The 21,519-nt window shown below is 42.7% G+C and overlaps 2 protein-coding genes across 2 annotated transcripts in view; one reads left to right on the forward strand and one right to left on the reverse strand.

Moving 5' to 3' along the window:
- mei1 (meiotic double-stranded break formation protein 1) overlaps positions 1–2,995 on the reverse strand; it is a 64,586-nt gene extending 61,591 nt beyond the window's left edge. Inside the window, exon 1 of the mRNA XM_084926661.1 lies at positions 2,911–2,995. Within this exon, the coding sequence (XP_084782787.1) occupies positions 2,911–2,995 (85 nt within the window). The remainder of the gene's footprint in view (positions 1–2,910) is intronic.
- Positions 1,301–18,443, forward strand: LOC146389032 (ankyrin repeat and fibronectin type-III domain-containing protein 1). Its single transcript, XM_084926663.1, has 19 exons — positions 1,301–1,525; positions 3,340–3,701; positions 5,303–5,561; positions 5,681–5,881; positions 7,812–7,925; positions 8,313–8,410; positions 8,741–8,831; positions 9,865–9,972; positions 10,906–11,005; positions 11,739–11,868; positions 12,029–12,148; positions 12,379–12,485; positions 13,821–13,935; positions 14,197–14,363; positions 14,622–14,799; positions 14,994–15,156; positions 15,467–15,633; positions 15,800–15,998; positions 16,634–18,443. Exons 2-19 carry the CDS (start codon positions 3,537–3,539, stop codon positions 17,314–17,316), a joined length of 3,165 nt encoding a protein of 1,054 aa, XP_084782789.1. The 5' UTR covers positions 1,301–1,525; positions 3,340–3,536; the 3' UTR covers positions 17,317–18,443.
- The last annotated feature ends 3,076 nt before the right edge of the window (positions 18,444–21,519 follow it).

Below are 21,519 nucleotides of genomic sequence, written 5' to 3' on the forward strand. Positions count from 1 at the left end.
AGCAAATCCATGCACAATTAGCCTCACAATTATATATCAACACCAATTTACCCTCCAAGGAATATCTTAGCTGATCGTTATGCTGAGACGTGTGTCTGAGTATCATTTAGCTGTGAAGGCCACAATTTGGTTATCACCATGACAACAAAAGCCTCTGGGTAACTGAGCCACTGTGTGATGATAGGTGTGTGGGGGCGAGTATCAGCTACTACCGACATGTCGATTTATAATCTCCCTCTTCTCTTTAAGCAGAGTTCAGTGCGCATCAAAGCATCACACGTGTGGCCAGCTCAGCACTCCGCGCTTCTGTCTCTCAGTGACGGTGTAAATGAGTGTGCAGAGAGATAAACCCTCTCAGAGTTCAATATATGTAACCTTTGACAAATGTGCTGCGCTCCAGCAAACATATTTTAGGCGAAGTGTAGCTACTGCGCTGGGACTGTGTGTGTGTGCAGGAAGTGGTCAGAGGGTTTTGTTTCTTCTGGTTGACTGAGAAGAGTCAGACAAGATATCGGTTTATAAATTTGTGCCAGGACAGGAGCTAAATCCATCAGTCTGTGGCTTTTTATTTGCCCCCCTGAGAGAGGCAAATATAACATAAAGAGACGGAGAGCCTTGCTCGCTGCTCAGGTAAACAGGATGCATAATCTGTCAACTTTATTTGACAACTGCTTTACATTTACTTCAAGGGGCCGGTTCAGGGCGAAGACAAATGGTTTGGAAACAACTCCTTTCTCCTTTCTGAGCACAAGTGTGTGTGTGTGTGTGTGGGGGGCATAGCATGAGAACAGTTTTCACACCGTTGCCTGGCCTTTCTTTCCCTTGTCTCGAACCACTTCCTCTGCCCCTGCGAAAGCCATTAATGGGGGTGTTGTGGTAATCAAAAAATAGCTCTATAAATTTGTCCATTATCTTCAGCCTACGCTTGATCATATCACCAGCTTCCTTGCACTGCAACAACTTTTAGAGTAACAATTTTTATTTTCAGTAGTGGCTGGGATCATCAATTCACTGACTGCTCACAGCAATACACTGGCTAGGATTATCTACTCAAGGATCTGCGCTACCTCATCACCCGGTAAACCTAAACAGAGTGTTTAAACCACAGCATTGGATCATTATATTGTTACTGAGCTCATTTACTACAAATAAATATTCAAATAAATAAACAGGCCACTTCGTGTAAACCTATCAGTGTTTTTATGACGCAGCACTGCTTCTAAATATGTCCTCAAAAAAAGGAGAAAAAAAAGTTTGGTTCAGAGAAATAATCGCAGATCGGAAGTGGGCGGAACGGGGAAAATGTGCGTGTGAGTCGGCTGTGGGAGGCTCGCCGGTCTGTCTCTCGTCTGTAGCGCTCAGGTGCGCTTCATCCTCATTCAGAGGTGAAAACTTTCCGAAACCGCTACCATGGATTATAAGATATCAGCAGGCAGTCATTTATGAAAATACAGTGAAATATGTTGAAGCATCGCGGCAGCGTCGGAGGAAAGCCCGATTAAAGCCGTTAAAGTCCTCTGTGACGGTAAGAGACCGAAAACTCAGTTATGTTTTTAACTCGGTGAAACGGGAACTTAAACTTTGGATGTTTGATCATTTGTGCTGTTTTTGTGGCTATAATGTGGCATACATTGCGTCACCTGTTGGTTAGACATGATATAGCAAAGTTTTTTATACATATATTTAAAGTTTTATTTTAATAAGACCTATAAATTTTCTCAAAATAGACCAAAATAGGCTTGCCTTCTGTTACTGTTTTCAAATTGAAACTTTTACTCTGAAACATAGCCTGTAAGATCGTTTATGTTCATTTTAATTTGTCCTGCTGCTGAATAATCAGAGAAGCACATATAACTTCAGTGTGCAGGCACAAAGTGAAGTCATGTTTTAACAACAGCCCTTAAACTGAAACTCTTTGTGCCTCATTCATACAAATTCATGTGTCCCAGTCTGATCCCCTAGTTGTGAGTACTGAAGACCCAGGCAAATGTGTTGCATTACTTCCTGGGGGATCTGAAATGTTAGTCATCAAATGTTTCCATAGAGCCACAGCGAACTCACAAACCGGAAAGACTTTTGCAAAATATGCAGCACACTCGGCTCTCTTGGCCACAGTACAGAGAGGTAAGAAAACCCCCCCAGTTTGAGACATGAAATAAAACCACAGTGAATCTACTGTATACTTTCTGTTTATGGGTCAGACTGGAGCATCTTACTCTTTAGCCTGCTTATTTAACCACTGTTTGCTAGACTGCAGGTTGAACATGTGCAAACACTTTTTCTTGTTTTGCCTTATCTTCAGGCAGACTCAAGAAAAAAGTAGATGAAAAAGAAAAAGCAAACAAACACTACGGCTCTCTAAATGACTTCTCAGCACTTTCCACAGCTGATGTAAGGCACAGTAAACAAACTGGGGAAACTGTACCAACAACAGTAGCTGCTTTTACCCCTATAGTCCCGCATCCATGTATATAGACAGTGCAGGTACTGTGCGAGCTGTGATGTGCGACGTGACGTGTCACTCAGATGTCATCGTGGTCAAAGGCCCCAGGTGTTGTCCTCAGGTAGCACCAACCAGGGGAGTATTTGCTTTCAGACAAGGACAGCCACCAATGCTCAGCCCTGGGTCTGAGTGTCTCGCTTTCACAAAGATGCTTTTGATATCATAAGCTCAGGACAGCGATGCAAATCAAAACGGCACCAAGATCAGTTTTAACCTGGAGGGCGGTGAAAAGAGAGGATAGACAGAAAGTGGCACTGAAAACGACCTGCTGACTGAAGAGGAGGGGGAATTTCAGACGGTGCCCAAAGTTAAAAAACAAACAAACTGCAAGACAGATTTTCATGCACAAAAAAGTGACTGACTGTAATGATGCAGAGCCAATGGAATTGATAATGAACCATCATTACCACGGTGGTGATGGATTTTCATCTTCATGCGGATGATGGGAGCGGATTCGAGTTTATTAGCAGGAAAGAATCCTGGCTCTTCCATGCGATCCTGCCTTCCTTTCTTCCACTAATTAGATTGATGCGTCTGTTGCCTCGCGTGCTGGAAAACTCCATTTAGAGTGAATAAAACCGTGTCACATAATCGCGGGTAAAAAGATGAACAAAGGGGAGAATAGTGCAAGGCACAAAAATAAATGCTTCGAGGCATTTTCATCTAGTCTGTACAGGGATAGTAACTCTTATACATTTATCCACCCACACAACACAAGTACTTTTAGCTCAGCACTTCAAGTCAGCATCAATTTTTTCTGTAACGTTGAAAAAGTCTGACTGCGTGTTCTTCTTTTGTTTCCCTCTTTGTATTTCTCACCTTATTCTTTAATCAAGGTTTCCACTGACCTTTATCTTTTACTACTCTCTCCTCTCTATCTGGCTCTAAAGCTGGACTCTTAAACTCTTTTTTTCCTCCAGCCTTTCACACTATCTCTCCAACCTTTTCTTCAACCATCCCCTGTTCCCACGTAGCTCACATCCTCTCCTGCTCTCGCCTGTCCTCTTTCAGACCTTTACTTTCTTCTCTTGTCATGTCTGTATCCATGAGGAACCCACCGCAGCGCCGGCGCTCTCTAGGTCCCGTCTCGCCCAAACGCATCTACAGAAACCTGTCCTTCAGACTCAGGGGGGGTGGAGAGTCATCTGTTGCCGCCGACTTGGATGCGCCTAAACGCCCCAGCAAGTCTGCAGATGCTGTAAGATATCCAGGTGTCATTCTGAAAGGGAGCTTTGGTCACGTTGACTGAAATGTCATCTGCCTTGGTTTCTGTTATGGTTAAAAACTATGAGATCTCTACTTGACATTACACGCTATCTCTGTGTCACTAACCTCCTGAGACCTGACAATACATTTTGTGGACACGTGTCTCTCAAGGGTATTCCAATAGGCGAGCAGACTCATTGTTAGATGTCTCACGTGTGAGGCTGTCACCGTCGTCAAAGTGACTCCTACTGTAGTTTGACAGCCACATTTTATGGGAGCAAGAGATTAAAAAAAATCAAAGCTAGTTTCAGAAAATAAATCAGTCCTCTGTGACAAAGCATTGTAAGCTTTAAAGCTGACCTATTCGGTTGACCTTATTTCCTGTCATATATTCTGTCATATATATTATTCATATATTAAATGGTAGATTTGCATACTAAACGTGGTTGTGGTCAGCATATGTGTAAGTAATCCCTGTGAACCCAAAGCTCTGCAAATCCCCTCTTTTTAATTCAGTTCAGTTCAATTTTATTTACATAGCTCCAAATCGCAACAACAGTTGCTTTAAGGTGCTTTACATTGTGATGTAACAACAATACAGAAAATACTCCAACAATGAAACAACTATGAGCAAACACTTGGCGACAGTGGAAAGGAAAAACTCCCTTTTAACAGGAGGAAACCTCTTGCAGAAATAGCCTCCGGTTGGGTATTTTAAAACACATTTCTCTGTCTGTTACTGGCTCTGTGTGGCGGCACAAAGAGAGGCACACAGCTGTAGCTGTGAGCGCAGAAGCCCACAACGTCTGCTCTTCATCCCTTCTATTTACGAACCGAGCGGCTGCACAAAGGCTAAATATATAGTAACGACTGATTACTTTGAACTGTGAACTGTGCATGTGTTGTCATGTATGCAGTGCATGGGCAGTTATCTGAAGCTTGTGATTAGTTTATTTAGGGATTGGTTAATTGATTTTCTTGATTGGCTCACAGCCCTGACACACACTGGCAGTTGCTCATAGTTTGATCTCCCAGGTCCCTTTCAAATATTTTTGAGCTTGTTGAGTATGTGTCAAAAACACTGTGTGTGCAGGTAAAATTCTATAGTTCTAACATCTGCTTTAAAAAAAAAAATCAAAACAAAACAAAAAAACTGAATTCTTGAAGTTCAGCATTCAAATTTTCCAGTCTTCTTTTATTTTATTGAGAAATTCCCTAACGTCCACTACACAGGGCATTACATTACACTGGGAAAAAATGCTTTCAGAAAAGGAAATCACTCTCAAGCACCCTCTGTTATATAGAGCTGCTCCTGCTGCTGCTTCATATAATAATAATAATAATAATAAGAGCAATTCACAAACTTTCCTGGTCTCAGGAGGCTCCTGTATAAAGCATCAGTCGAGGCACCTTTGGTTTATGATTTGATTTGTGTCCGATATCATTTTCCTTTTTTAACGCTCCCTTCTCTTTACTGCGGGAAATAAATCTCTCTATCCTTCTTAACCCTCTTTCTCTTTCTCTATCTCTATCTCGTTCCTCCACCTGCCTACCCTCCCGTGGCCCTGCACCCTTTCTCCTGCTCCCCATTAGTACAAGACCCTGTGGGAGGCAGTGGAAAATGAGGATACACTGGCTGTACAAAGCCTTCTGTCCAGAGACCGCAGCAGCGGTGGAGGAGGCGTATGGGAGAAAGGAGAGAAGAAAGAGAGGGACTGGGAGAGGGACCGGGAGAAAGGGGTGAACAGAGTGAGTGAACAGGGGCTGGTCCCCCTGGATGTGGCTGCCCTTACCCACAATTCCCCGCTGCTTCATGTACTGACAAAGGCAGGAGCCAGACACAACCCTGTTTGTAAGTCTTTTCATGTAAAATGTCAAAAGTAATGGGGTAAAATCAGATTCTGTACGGCTTGACTTTAATTCAGATTATGCCTTTTGTCTTGCTTCGTGTGCTCGTCTTGCGCCTCTCAGTGTGCCGACCAGCGGAGTGGGCACTCAAGCTGGACGCTCTGGTGGCCTTGGCAGATAAACGGACAGAAGAGAGGAAGACGGAGTTAGCGAAAAAGGCCGGGGCAGGCCCTCAGGCACAGGCTGATCTTCAGTGGCACATCCAGCTCTGGAGGCTGCGGCAGCAGCTGTACTATCGGATGAGAGAGAACTTCCAGAACACAGGTCAGCGGTCAGCTTGTGGTATTTCACTGTTTCGCTGCTTAGCACTCAAACTCAGATCAGTTTTCTTTCTGTTTTCAGTGAACTCTCGCTTGTTTTTCCCCCTCATTCTTTATTTCTGCTCTCATAATAAAACTTTTTCTGCAGCCAGCGCAGTACTTTCCTGCCAATTTAACTCTACAAAGCCACCCGCCACTGCTGACAAGACGGCAGTGATCAAGTTTTCAGCTCAACATCTTGCTTAAGTTTTACTAAAACTCTCCCTCTAGCCTCTTTCATCTCATCCAACATTCAGCAGACTGCCGTGTCATCAGCCTTTCAAATCCTCTCCTTCCCTGCACTCCCTCCACTGTCTGCCTGTATCAAATAAACCCTTGCAGCTATAGATTTCAGTAGAAATTCACACGTGCAAAAACCTTCAAGACTTCGGCGAATCATGCATCGACGCATTGGGCAACTTACCATCCTCTGCACCACCTGCTCAAGCCTTTTCCTCTTGGCTCTCTGTTGGGCTAATTTTTTTTTGTCTTATTTTTTTCAGATTTATATTGCAATGTTCCCCGCTGTACCAACTTTAACAGCTCTTTATAAACGTCTCTCCTTAGCTCTCGTTTCATTTCTCTTTCAAGCACAGCCAATTCTCTCTCTGACTGTTTTATTATCGCAGCGTTATTGTAAGGGCAGCCAGGCCCCGGCGCTTGTTTTCATGTGCAGTGAAATTAAACTCACTCTTATTGTAAATCTCGCTGGGTAGGAGAGCCAGATGGCATCTTTAAATATAAAATATGGATGTGTTTTTGTCTGACGACTGTGACTTACTTATGGTAATGTTTTCACTCAAGATTACATCTTAGGCTGAAGAAATTGAAACACAGTTAGATTTAATCATCAAACTCTGGCAGCGTTTTAAGGTACAATTGTGATAATAAAAAGCTCCAAGATTGTCTTGAAACAACACAGAGTTCGCAGGGAATACAATTTTCAACCCTGTAAAGCCTGAGCCATGAAATAATGGCCCCAAAATTCAAAGTTTTTGAATCTGGAATGTTTATTCAAGCATCATTTTTCACAAAATCTGGTATTTTTGTGCAATTTATTTAGGTTTTTCAGGAGAAAGATTTCCACTGATGATGTAAATAAATAGCGCACAAATACACAAACTTTGTAAGTGTATTTACTGCATACAGCAACCATTTGTAGATAGTAGAAGCATATAGGTTTTTTTTCTAATCTATTTATTTTTCTGTTTTTAATACAGTTTAATTCACTTTGTCTTGTTGGCCCTTGTGCTGCTGTAACATGTGAATTTCCCCAGTGTGGGATTAATAAAGTCTGTCTATGATACAGTTGGCCCTACAGGGTTGACATCAGTCTGGAACAGTTTGATTGCATATCATTTTTCAGTAGCCAGCTGCTAATGCAGTGCTCGTTTTTAACCTTTCTTTAACTGTTGGCAAACCCAGTCAGATGGTTAAAGATTAAATGCTTGGTTGTGGCGCTTAAAAGCACCAGTGTGGGAATAAAAGCCGTGGAGAAATAGCTTTTATGTTTAAGAGAATAATAGCAGTTACTGTATCTATCTCCTTTTCTGTTAGTGTGTGCCCTGCCACCAGCTGACCTCACCATCGGCTGAGGTCAGACATCAGTCTGTGGTTGCCATAATCACCTATTTAAGAAAACCTTAGCTGAGCTAGTGTAAAAAAAATATGTAGTCTTTTTAAGATAGAGGACAAATATATTAGTGGTTATCAGTGATATCTGTTTGATGTGATAAATTTTCCGGAGTTTATTTGTGTGTGTTTTTTTGTCATCAACTTTACTGCAGTGTAATATTCTGTAAAACTCAGTGCAGTACTTTGGTTGTCTGCATTTGTTCTGTTATTTACTCGTGCTCATTTTAACACGATTTTTATCTTTTCAATGTTCCACGCAGAGCTCCCGGGCTCCCCCAGTCATGTGTCCATCCTGGTGACGAGCACATCATCTCTGTTTGTGACAATCAAAGAGCCCGAGGGGGACACGGTGGGGCTCATCACCCGCTACAGAGGTAGGGAGAGAACCAGGCAAGAAGACTTTCATGGAGGATTGGTTGAATGGATGGGTGGATAAAAGGGTCAGTTAGATGTGGGGCAGAAAATGGATCGATTCATGATGGATAGATAAGGAAATTAATGGAGTATAGACTTTACTGGTGCAATTTAATCAAAGTCTTGAAAGTAATTTAAGCCGGCTGACACAGTATCTAGTTTAGGCTGTTTTTGCTGCTCGGTTTTATAGACGTATAAATGTCATGCTTCGCGGCCAAGAATAGATTAAGCCCAGATGCAGCAAGTCCCTAAACCTGTAAACACTCACGTCCTTAAGTTATCCCTCACGAGGGGTTTTGAGCAAAGCCAGAGAATAATCTGTCTGTGGAATTGTTTTGCATTCACAGTCGAATGGAGCACCTCGGCCAGCTTCAAACGCATCCTCGGCACGGCCCAAGTTACAGAGACCAAGAACCCCTCCTACGTTATCAAGGGGCTGACGGCAGTAAGTCGCCCACAGTCACACGTATTCACAACCACAGATAACAGCTGCAAATGCACAGATGCTGCAGACACGCACAGAAACTGACACCTGTAATTTCTCAGAGGCACATAATCAAGCAGACGGGTATAAAACACGTGCTGCAGCTCTGCACCCACACACACTGTGTTTATTGCTCCTCCATCACTATCTTCTGCACTGAACCACCTCTCATAAGAGTACACTTATCAGCAGGCTCACTTTAACCAGATGAATTAATAATGAGAGCGCCGTATGGCTTCTTGGTTAATGCTCGGTGATAATTTGGCAGGTCTGCTGTTTCTCCAAACACAGGGAGTGCATTACTTCGTGAGAGTGAGCGCCTACAACGTGAAAGGATGGGGCCCGCCTCAGTGCTCCACTCCAGCTAGCGCTGCCCCCTCCAGTGAGTGTGCAGAACTACACAACTTTGATGAATGTGGATTTTGAAGCTTCGAAAGAGCTCCATTCTTTCCCTCTTTGTCCCAGTGTAATAGAATTACTTAGCTGACATTAAGCTCGATGTGAAAGAAATCCAATCCTCTCGTGGCTTGTAGATTAATGAGTTATTAAAACGTGGAGACTTAAAGACGGCAACACGAGTCAATGGGCCTTGCAGCCGTGCCGCTTTGACTTTGAATTTTTGGCTCGTAATCTTTCTTGGACGCCACCCACCCCTATCGCTGGGCTTACTTGCTGTTACTTTCTACTTCTAACAAAAGCCAGGGCTGCCAAGCAAGGATTTGTAATGGGGAATAAAGGCTGAAAATATTGATGTCAAAGCAAACACTGGTCAGTAAACAATCACAGCCAGAGTGTAATAGATTGCCCAATTTATCGTAAAGGAGATTTGTTGTGCTTTTCCTTATTTTCTGTCACATATGCTGTTACAGTAGACAGTATATCATATCAATCATGACAAAAGCCTCAAATAATGAGGTCAGTGTGTGTTAAGAAAACCCTCTGAACCAAAAACTCAAGTTTCTTTCTGTACATTACTATATAATGTCAACATGCACACACAGGTGGGTGCAGAATCCCCATCCGCCTGCTGTTAATACCTTGAGATTGAGGGGCTTCACTAAGACCCAGTATAAGATCAGTAGGAATTATTCTGTCAACCTTGAGATGGAAGTGAGCAGAAATTAAATAAATAAAGATTCACTTTAAAAACACACACACGCAAATGATCCCCAGCTTAAATGGATACATGATTAGAGCGAGTCACAATGAATCAACTTCAATTTCAACTTTCACAGCATACAGACGGTCTCTCATGGAGACGCTGTCGCTTCCTAATCACCAAAAGATTAAAAAAAAAAAAAAAAAAAGCGGCACTCAGGAGTCGCTTGCAAATTATTTCTTGCTGTCTTAGCTGATTTTCCTAATTGCATAGACGTGAAAGCCACAATCTGCTTCTCTCTGCCTGTCCTGTGCAGGTTGGAGAGAGTGCGCTGGTGTAAAGTCACAGCTCAGAAATCACGAGGCCCTCGTGAGGAAGCTGCTGGAAGATGCCAAGGAGTCGCATCTTAGAGGATATTGCATAGGTAACGTGAGACCTCTGGTGATTTTATGCTTTGGTGCATTGGGTCCAAGTGCACGTGTTGTTGTCGTTGTGTGTGTAATTATACTTGCACAAAATTGAGTTTTTATTGAAATTCTTATGTGTTGTATTTTCAGCCTTGCCTTAAGAATCTCTTTGTATTCAGATGTTCATGTTGTTTTAAAAATAATTTGAAACACATCTTGAAATTATAGTAAAAGAGAATGCGTCAGTGGGCGATCGTGGCTCAAGAGTTGGGAGTTCGCCTTGTAATCGGAAGGTTGCCGGTTCGAGCCCCGGCTTGGACAGTCTCGGTCGTTGTGTCCTTGGGCGAGACACTTCACCCGTTGCCTACTGGTGGTGGTCAGAGGGCCCGGTGGCGCCAGTGTCCGGCAGCCTCGCCTCTGTCAGTGCGCCCCAGGGTGGCTGTGGCTACAATGTAGCTTACCATCACCAGTGTGTGAATGGGTGGATGACTAGATGTGTAAAGCGCTTTGGGGTCCTTAGGGACTAGTAAAGCGCTATACAAATACAGACCATTTACCATCTGAGGGGTTGTTAGGCTTAAGAAAGTCCTGTTCAGGGACTTTCTTACATTTTGTCCCATGCCAGTATTTAATATCTAAAGAAACTGTTCTTTAACTGTGGTGGTTTACATGTTCAAAGTAGCTATGTTTTCCGTTCAAGATGTGTGCAAACAGTCAGAAAATCAGATTATTTGCACAAGCCTTTAATGTGCATACTCGACAACATTTTATTTCTACTTCTCACCATTTATATCAGCAGCATGCGCTACAGATGTCAGCTCCTTTAAATACAAAGAGAAAAGTCTTTTCCCTGCCTTCACCCAGTCAAGTGTCGTGCGTGCACAGTGAATGTATTTTGGGAGATAAAATGAATTTCATCCAGTCTGATCCTCCTCGCCTCCTCTCCACAGAGAGCTCGAAGCCCCAGAGTCCCAGCAAGCGTCTGTCAGTGTCTCGAGGCATCAAACAACTGTTCCAGTCCGCCACCAAGTTTGTTCGTTTCCTACAGAGGTAGCGCTCAGTCTCTCTTACCTATCCCACTGTGCCCTGAGGGTATCACAAGTAATGGATTAAATGCAATCCCATTAGAGCAGCATAGGCTGCAAAGTTGAAAAGCCTTATCTCTTACTGTTATTGCAGAGAACAGTAGTCACATTAGAGCCACTGTAGCTGTTAGTAAAGAGGTCTTTTGAACAGAACGATGGCTGTAATCACTGGACTGTGGCAAGTGGCAGGTGACTGATAAATCCTTCATCCTCCCACAAGCGATCCGTCGACCACACTCACCAGAATCAGAAGCTAGCAAAGTACAAAAGATCGTGCTGCATGATTATGTTCATGAATATGAACCACAGTGAAGGTTAAAAAAAAAAAGAAAACTTTGGTAGTGAACAGAGAGAAGTTGACTGTGTTTGGACCCCTGAGTAATTTAAAAAAAAGAGACCATGTTTCCTACTGGACTGTCATGTTGGTCTATGAAACCAGCCTCTGTGCTTTTGCTTTACTTGAGGGATTATAAGCTGCTTTGACAGTAATAAGTGTTTGAAAATCCACTGGGTGATTCAAAAAATAAATTGCTGTCAAGCCACAAAATTGATCTTTTTCAGCTATAAACTTTTCCCCCCGGAGCCAATGCTTTTTATTGTTTCTTGTAATTTTGCGGTCCGCGGTGACTTGTGAAATTGAAAGCAGCATGTGCACTTTTTCTGACGTTATCTGCGTTTTCTCAAATTGATCCGGTCAGGGGGGTGTACTTGGCGACTGTGTTCTACCACAAGGATAACATCCTGGTCACAGCCGAAGATCAGATCCCACTGGTGGAGATCCAGTGCTGCTCCACCTCCATCACCCAAGACTTCCTTTGGCTTGCCAAGGTGAACTGTTACGTATATGTGTGTACTGACAATTACAAGCTTGTTGACTCACTGTACAAGTAATTGAATTATCACAATTCATAAATATTAAATATATTTACAGAAAATGAATCTGAGTGTGATTTTTCTGCTTAAATTGGGTGTTCTGTTTTTCTTGTAGCTGTCCTGTGCATGGCAGCAAGTGCCCTGGCTACAGCAAGGGCTTTCCTCCGCTCACTCATCTCCCTCCTCCCTCCTTCAGAACAGACACAACATTTTAAGAGCTGTTTCCCAGCTGCAGGTAGGAAGTTAAGCAGCTTATTGTTAAGATAAGAAGCACCAAAATGGGTTAATTGCTATTTTAATTACTTCTTTACATCTCTTCCTCCTCTTCCTTTCTTTATTTTTGCCATGCTTTCCTCTGTCTGGCTACACAACTGCACCCACAGATCCCCTGTTTGGCTGAATTAATCTCCAACACACTTATACTTTTTAATCCTTGGTTTCTCTTGTCCACCTCTCTGATGTCAGTCTTCTCTGGGAACAGTGGACCTGGGCCAGATCTACTATGAACCCCTGAAGGATCGGCAGGGCAATGTACTGCTAGTCACTCTGAAGGAATTTTCAAACACTCCCAGGTAAGAAAAGGTCAAAGAAAAAGGGCAGAGAGCACCAAAAGGGCTTTAAACTAATTGGGCAAACACAATTTGGAAAAGTTAGAACCCTGGAAAATGTAAATTAGGGCAGAATGCAAGAATATGAAAATCCCATAAACCCATACTGAATACGTGAGAAGACACAGGAAACATATGTTTAAACTGAGACATTTTGACAGGGGTGGGAAAGTAAAAAGAAACGGTTGGAGGAACATTTTGCAATTAATTAGGTTAAATAGTAACGGGTCAGTAACACGACTGGGTATAAAAAGAGCATCTTAAAGAGGCAGAGTTTCTCAGTAAAGATGGGAATGTAGTCAGCATTCTGTAAAAAAAACTGTATCTGGAAATTATGAAAAAAAATCTGAATAATGTTCTGAAATTAAAATGCAAAGACTTTGATGATCTCATATTATGTTCTGTATATTATCAGAGAATATGGAGAAATCTCTGTGTGTAAGGGACAAGACTGAAAATCTGCCCTCAGGCAACACTGCATGAAAAACAGATGTGATTCGTCATGGAAATCACTGCATAAGCTCAGGAACACTTCCATAAATCACTGTCTGTGAACGCACTTGGCGTCCACACAATTCAGGTTAAAGCTCTATCATGCAAAAAGAAGCCGTATTTGAAAATGATTCTGAACTGCCTCTGTCTACTCTGGCACAAAGCTCATTTAAAATAGACTGAGACAACGCGAAAAAACTGTTCTGCTGTCAGGTGAAGGTGGTGAAATGTAAAAATCTTTTTTGGAGAACGTGGACACAACATCCTCTGGACTAAAGAGCAGAGGCACCATCAGCACTCAGATCAAACGCCTGCATGTCTGATGGCTTTAGTTTGCGTCAGTGCTGATGGAATTGACAGTTTGCCCCATATATAAAAGGTTTTAGAGGAATGTGCAGTGTGCTCTGGTCCAGATTATGTCTTTTTCAGGTAAAGGTTGAACCACATACTGCATTTATTATAACAGCATGGCTTCGTAGTAGAAGTGTTAAACTATCCTGTCTGGCTGTCCAGGCTTTTCACCTGCTGAAAACATCTGGCACGTCATGAAATCATAGTTTCAGAATTTACCAGGAAAAAAAACTTCTATCACACAAATAAAAATTACCTTTGCTTGCAGTCGGTGGTAGCGTAATTAGGTGTCAAGCTGGGCATGTTTGGAAGTCATGCTGTACAATATCTTTGGGTTATACAGTCTGTCAGCTGGTTGTTGGTGGGGTACTGGCTTTGCTATTCTTGACGAATCGACCTTTTCTTTGGTGGTTCCATGTGGTTGCATTTCATTTTTCCCTGGCTTGTCTGCTCTAGCCCCCCCGACCCCCCGCTCCACTGGATGCCTCTGGCACGCCTGGAAAAGAACCGCAGCAGAACGCCTCTGCTGCCTGAGCCCACCGCCATGGACATGCTCGCTGAGCAGCTCAAGGTGAGGAGAGGAAAACAGTCGCACCCAGCAGCGGCTTTCAACAATAGTGCATTGGGCGCTGAGTTTTACTGAGCCACTAGTTTACCTCCTGTGCTGCTAACCCTGAAAAAGCACTGAAATTAATTTGGAATGCCCAAACTGAATTGGCTAACAACACATAGTGAGGCAGGGGGAAATAAGTCTCATAAGCTTTACATCCTATTAACAGATCTTAACATTTCTCTCTCTTTTGCACCGTATCTCTTTGTCTCTGTTCTCCAGGAGAAGCTGTCCTTTCACAGGCACAGCCTCCAGTGGGCCCAGCCGGGTCTGTATGTGGGCATCCTGAAACTGTGTAGCTCGGTGGAACAGATCAGGGTGCTGGTGCCTCAGAGGTTGCCCAGTTTACTCTGCCACACACGGGTTCGGCACAACGCGCACGTGACCAGGTAACGTAACTTGACCAGGTGATATCTGTGTCAGTCCCTTGATGGACTATGTTGACGTTCATCAGGTTATTGCACTATTTTTACAACTTTATCTGGAAAATAACTGTCGAAAAAGATATACTATTTTAAATGATCTGCACGAACAAGTGCAGTATCTATACAAATGTTAGGGCTTCAACAGGCAGTGATACTGGATTGTTTTTGGAGCTCTCTCCTTATTATGCCCGTTTTGTTGACTGTGTGTTTACTGTGTGGCAGAGAGGAGTGGACGTGGCTTCAGAGTCATGTTTACACTGCAGCCAATGGCGGTGTTCAGAGTCTGTTGGACGCTGAGGACGAGAGCACGATGGAGAACAGCAGTATGGAGGAATTCGTCAGGTCTCTGAGAGCAGCAGTCACACATCTCCTGACGAAGCTCAACATCCCCCTCTACAGGGTAAACACTACTTTCCAGCCACCTCATATTCACCTGCAACACCTGAAATTCTCTGTCAGACTATTATGAAGAGAAGTAATCTTTTAAACTGATTTTCTTTGTCCGCTTTATGTTGTTTTATCAGCACTAGCTCTTGATCCAGCGGAAAGATTTTCTGTTTCTCATCTGTATTTGAATAATTGTGTTTCTGACAGGCGTATCAGTACGGCGTGTACACCCGGGAGTTGCTTCAGTTTGGGGATAACCTGTCAATGCTGCTGCTGCTGCCTCCCAGTGAGGACTTCAGCTCCAGTTACTGGCCTCTGGTGGGGACCAAGGAGCCCGGCCTCACCATGCCTCTGCAGATCTTTGAGCTGGGTAAGTGGAAAACTATATATCCAGTGGATCTATTTAACAAGTAGTGCAGAGTGTTTCAGTGATGAGAAAAGGGACCCAGAAATGGTGAGCTAGACTGACACATACTGTCTAAATGAGACTACAGTTTTAAATGTTAAATAAATCCCTGCAAAGATATGCAGAAAGCACACTGAGGCAAAATGTCTAATGCAGTTCACTGTTCTCCTCTCATTAAAGGTAGAGTAGAGTGCACTGATAAATTCTGTGGCTTTTTCCTCCTGGCTTTGATGAAGTCATTTGTCTTTCCTCTCCTCTCTGGCTTGTCACCCAGTTCACTTCTGGACATATGAACGGGATTTCCTCTCACAGTACTGTCAGGCCTGGGTAAGGCTGGAGCTGGACACTCACCTTGCCCAGCAGGCTCTACGGGAAGCGCTGGAGACCAAAGAGGTGCAGGAAGCCCGGGAGCGGCTGAACCACATCAGCGGGCTTTCACAGGTGAGATCCTGTGACACGTGGTTTATATTTGCTTCCACTGTTGCCAAATCCATATTTCAGTTGACTTAATTATATTAAAAAAAAGTAAAGTAAAGATTTCATAATGAAAGTGAATTAGAGACAAACGTATTACTGTCTCTACTGCCTGTTTTTTATGTTTCATTAGCGTCTGGATGTGGTCTGGAGGGATGCCCGCTGGATTATGGACTGTCTACAGTGTGTTCGGTCCAAGCAGTGGGTGGGGGCGGTGCCTTTAGGCCTGGTGATGGGAGGAGACCCACCACCATGTCCTGATGGTGAGGAAGAGGAGAGTTTGACTGGCCGATTGTCATGGCCCCATCGATTAGCACAGAGAGCCATTACAGGTACTGCAGTCATGCTAGTGTACACATGTAGCACTGAATACACGAAAACATTATTTAACATGAATTTAATTACTTATTTACATAATTTTAAAATCTGTTGACCTATAATGGCCTTTAAAGTTGCACGTTAAATGTAAAAGTTGTGACAAATGACTGGATGGATCAACTGCCTTCAAAGACCTGCTGTGGAAGAGAGCCAGAGATTGATGATAACTAATGATTGAATGTTGAGTGGTGTATAAACACATAGTGAGTGAAAAAATGTGAGTGAAGAAGAAAAATTCAGAGCATCACGGGAAGCCCCAGCAGCCTAACTAAAGGAGGATTCAGGGTCACCTGATCCAGATCATTTTATTTATAAGATTAATTATATGTTTAAATCTTATTTGATCAATCTGAATAGCAGCAGCAGAAAGCAGTTGCGGATATTTATACTTGGTCAAAAGTAAATATGTCTGCTAGTCAAAACACTTGAGGGAAAATTGAATGAATATTACAATGAACTGTTACCATTGCACTGTCATAATAACTGCTGTTACAAGAATTAAGTGTAATTTGTAGAACAAATGATGCTTTAAAACAAAGATAAATATTTTCTCTTTCTCGACCTTATTTTCTTCGTGCTTCCCTTTCAGAGAATTCGGGCAGTGCGACTCCGCCAAACATCGTCACCGCTGAGGTCTCAGCTCCAGCTATCCCTGCAGAGGCTGCGCTGGTGTTGATGGAGGGTGTCGTGAAGGGAGGGTGTCCTGTAGACATCACCACTCAGTTGCCTGCAGACTTGGCAAGTTCTGGCCAGTCAGATTTGGGATCTGGAAGTGCTTTAATGGAGTCTGGGTTGAAGCCTGCTGCTGCTGCACAGCTGGAAGTGGACTATCCAACTTTGGACACACAGGAGTCCTACAGCAGAGAACAGGACTTACCTTCCAGCATCACTGAAGTAATCCGGCCGATGGAGATGGCAGAGTTGGTGGACATCTTGCCAACGCTGAGTCTCATTGAGGAGGAGAACCCCTCATGCCCATCCACGCCATCAGTAATGGACATGCTAGAGAGCTTTGGACTGGACATTGGTGAAAGAAACTCCATCTTTGAGTTTGGGAATTCAGACCCAGTGGATGGAAGCAGTTGCCCGTTGTCACAAGAACAATACATGCCTGCCTCTTACGGCACGGTGAATGGCGCAGATGGTGATGTGCCTGTTTCCACAGACGTTCCTCAAGACAAAGCAGAGACTCAGAAGCTTCCCAGTAAGGGGACGTGTCTTCCAGTAAGGAATCAAGTGGAGTGGGAGAGACCCTCAAACAGCCCATCCTGATATCAGCTTAAACACCTGGATCCTTCAGACTTTAGTGTGAATTTACATGCAGAAAATCCAAATTTGACCCTGTGACTTAGACATTCTCCTTGTTTCCTGATCTTAAATCTGTGTTTTAAATGACAGGCAGATACAAGCTCATATCGCACACTTGTCACACCCAAGATAATGGAAAATACGGGAAATGAAAAGGAGACTGTGTGGATTTTTTTCCCTTTTTTTTGCACATTTCTTTGACTTTAGTTTATCTTTTCTAATATAGAGTCCATTTAACCTTGTTAGGTGGAAAAATTAAGCTATATTGTTGCTGTTATGACTTGAAAACCCATTACTCACTACAGCACAAAAACATCCACGCTGCTGCTTGTCGGAGCTGTAAACAAACCCATTAAATTCCCACAATTCAGTCAAATGGAAGCATTTGCTTGGCAGATTAAGAAAAGCTGTCATACTTGCATGTGTAACTGAATAATTGCGGCTGCGTTTGGTTTGGTTCGAGGCGGTTTCTCTGGTTTATTTACCACAGAGAGGCAAACTGAACGAGAGCGCTGAAAGCATATTAGAATGTAAGAACACAATAGGATATAATGGCCTTGCCTTTCAGCTCGGTGTCTTTCAATGAAAGTCAGTATATGGCCATTTTAATGAGACGCTTTTTCAAATTAAACTTCTTTGTGCGTTGCCACAGTTAATACTATTATGGAAGTGCAATATGTTAGGCATAAAATACAAATGCTTGAGTCGGTTAGCCAGCCTTGAGAGGCTGAATCAGCGTGCGACCTCATAAACGAGCTGTAGTAATGAATGTACTATTAATGAAATGACATCTAAACATCCCAAACATCCAGATAAATGAATTTAGAGGCCGTTTGTATCTCCTACATGTCCTCACTTCTAGGAGAAAATCAATGCCTGCATGTCTGATTTCAAAAGCCCCTGCACTCTCTGACAGCTGCTAATGCGCTCGTGCTTGTTTGACATGTTATCTCACTCTGTACTTGTTAAGGCTGGAAATCCATCATGGTTTAATGCAATTTCAAATCACTCAGAATGACTTCAAGCGCCCATTTGATGCTGGAAGATGGTGCACTTACACAGATTGTTAATTAAACAAAGAGGAGCGCAGAGTTTGACTTGAGATAAGCAGCTTGGTATTTTAATCGCACCCCCATCCCTTTATGATAAAACGAAGGCGTAGAAACGTCAGCTTTGAACCGTATTTGGTTTAACAATACAATCTAGTGGAGCGATCTGCTGAGAATGTCCCCCCACTGATGTGTCGAAATCATTCGTCTTAAAAGAGCAGATAAAGGACTACAGCAGTGTGATGTTCAAATTCTTATTAAGATAGAGCCGGCTCTGACGAACTTTGAATAGTTACAGGTGGGATCAAAGCAGAAGTTTTTTCCCCCTGTGTAATTTAATGGGAAAGCATTTATGGTATTTAATATGTGTATCAGAGGAAACTTGGTCAGTTGGAGCACATCATTGATCTTGTGCTTTAAATGCTCAGTCTGCGTGTGAGGAGGTGAAAAGTGTTGGGATGGTGAAAAGTCATATCAGGTCGACCTGACCATACAGAGGGGAATCTGCCCCCTTTGGTAACTTGATACATTTTTAGATGGAAGAAGAGTGAACTGGTGTTTGTTCTGAAGATGATGGACCATAGATGGCTGTTTACTGACATCTAGTGGTCAAAATGATTAAAACTCTCTTCAATTTGTGGCTAATATGCGAGTTTTGGCATTCGATTCATGCTTTTCTGATGTTTACAACTGGCTGGAACATAAATGCAATGCAATAATGAATAATAAGATAAATATTAAGTAAAGTGAAAACAGTCAAAGCTATTTATCCTGTCACACTCAGATCTGCAGTTTGTTGTGTTTATCACAGCAGGGCTCACAGTAGTTACTGAAATATCTTTTATTTCAATAAATAGGCCACTTTTAATTTTAGTGTGCTTTAAAAATGATAACACTGGCATCAGTGTTGGTATTAACTACTGGTATTAGCTCATCTAAATGACTTCATTGCTACTGTTTTGGTGTCATGTATTTACTGTGTAATCTGTGGCCTGCAGTTTAGGTTTCTCTTTAAGTGGCAAAAGACAAGGGAGGAAATTTTACACCACAGGGCTAACTCTGGCTTATTTAGTTATTTTGCTGTTTGTGAATAAGCACAGTCCATTTTAAATAAATCAAAATTAAATCAAAATGTTCAGAGTTTCAGATCTTTTCCAAAGCTCCACGTCCAAAAAGGTAGTTTAAAATGTAAATAAAAACAATGCAAAGATTTGCAACTTACTGGCCCATATTTCACTCACAGTTAAACAAAGAAAACCTATTAAACACATATAAGTGTTTAAACTGAGCATTTTCAGAAAAAAGTGTAGCACGTTTGAATTTGGTGGCAGCAATACGTAGCAAAAAGTTGGGCAAAGGCAACAAAAGACTGGAAAATGAAGTCATAGTAAGAAACAGCTGGAGGAGCATTTCGCATCTAAGAGCATCTTTGGGGGGCAGAGGTTCAAATAATTTCAGAATAATGTTCCTCGGTGTAAAACTGTGAAAACTCTGAATGTTCTCATAATAACAGCACATAAAATCAAAGTTTCAGAGAATCTGGAGAAATTTCTGCTCAAGGGACAAGGCTGAGAATCAGTAGAAGATCTCTGTGATCTTTGGACCCTTGGGCGGCACTGCATTAGAAACAGGGATGTTTCTGTCATGGAAATCACTGCATGAGCTCAGAGACGTGTCCAGAAGTCAGAAGTCTGTGAACATAGTTCATCATGGCATCCACTAATGCAGGTTACTTTATTCAAAGAAGAAGCCATATGTGAACATGATTCAGAAACACTGTCTTCTTGGGGCCAAAGATCTACAAACCAGATTCCAAAAAAGTTGGGACACTAAACAAATTGTGAATAAAAACTGAATGCAACGATGTGGAGATGGCAAATGTCAATATTTTATTCAGAATAGAACATAAATCACGGAACAAAAGTTGAAACTGAGAAAATTTATCATTTTAAGGGAAAAATATGGTGATTCAAAATGTCATGGTGTCAACAAATCCCAAAAAAGTTGGGACAAGGCCATTTTCACCACTGTGTGGCATCTCCCCTTCTTCTTACAACACTCAACAGACGTCTGGGGACCGAGGAGACCAGTTTCTCAAGTTTAGAAATAGGAATGCTCTCCCATTCTTGTCTAATACAGGCCTCTAACTGTTCAATCGTCTTGGGCCTTCTTTGTCACACCGTCCTCTTTATAATGCGCCAAATGTTCTCTATACAGGGAGTGCAGAATTATTAGGCAAATGAGTATTTTGTCCACATCATCCTCTTCATGCATGTTGTCTTACTCCAAGCTGTATAGGCTCAAAAGCCTACTACCAATTAAGCATATTAGGTGATGTGCATCTCTGTAATGAGAAGGGGTGTGGTCTAATGACATCAACACCCTATATCAGGTGTGCATAATTATTAGGCAACGTCCTTTCCTTTGGCAAAATGGGTCAAAAGAAGGACTTGACAGGCTCAGAAAAGTCAAAAATAGTGAGATATCTTGCAGAGGGATGCAGCAGTCTCAAAATTGCAAAGCTTCTGAAGCGTGATCATCGAACAATCAAGCGTTTCATTCAAAATAGTCAACAGGGTCGCAAGAAGCGTGTGGAAAAACCAAGGCGCAAAATAACTGCCCATGAACTGAGAAAAGTCAAGCGTGCAGCTGCCAAGATGCCACTTGCCACCAGTTTGGCCATATTTCAGAGCTGCAACATCACTGGAGTGCCCAAGAGCACAAGGTGTGCAATACTCAGAGACATGGCCAAGGTAAGAAAGGCTGAAAGACGACCACCACTGAACAAGACACACAAGCTGAAACGTCAAGACTGGGCCAAGAAATATCTCAAGACTGGTTTTTCTAAGGTTTTATGGACTGATGAAATGAGAGTGAGTCTTGATGGGCCAGATGGATGGGCCCGTGGCTGGATTGGTAAAGGGCAGAGAGCTCCAGTCTGACTCAGACGCCAGCAAGGTGGAGGTGGAGTACTGGTTTGGGCTGGTATCATCAAAGATGAGCTTGTGGGGCTTTTCGGGTTGAGGATGGAGTCAAGCTCAACTCCCAGTCCTACTGCCAGTTTCTGGAAGACACCTTCTTCAAGCAGTGGTACAGGAAGAAGTCTGCATCCTTCAAG

This window comes from Perissodus microlepis, chromosome 4, assembly GCF_051167445.1.
Source record: "Perissodus microlepis isolate ML-2025 ecotype Zambia chromosome 4, ASM5116744v1, whole genome shotgun sequence".
NCBI lineage: Eukaryota > Metazoa > Chordata > Actinopteri > Cichliformes > Cichlidae > Perissodus > Perissodus microlepis.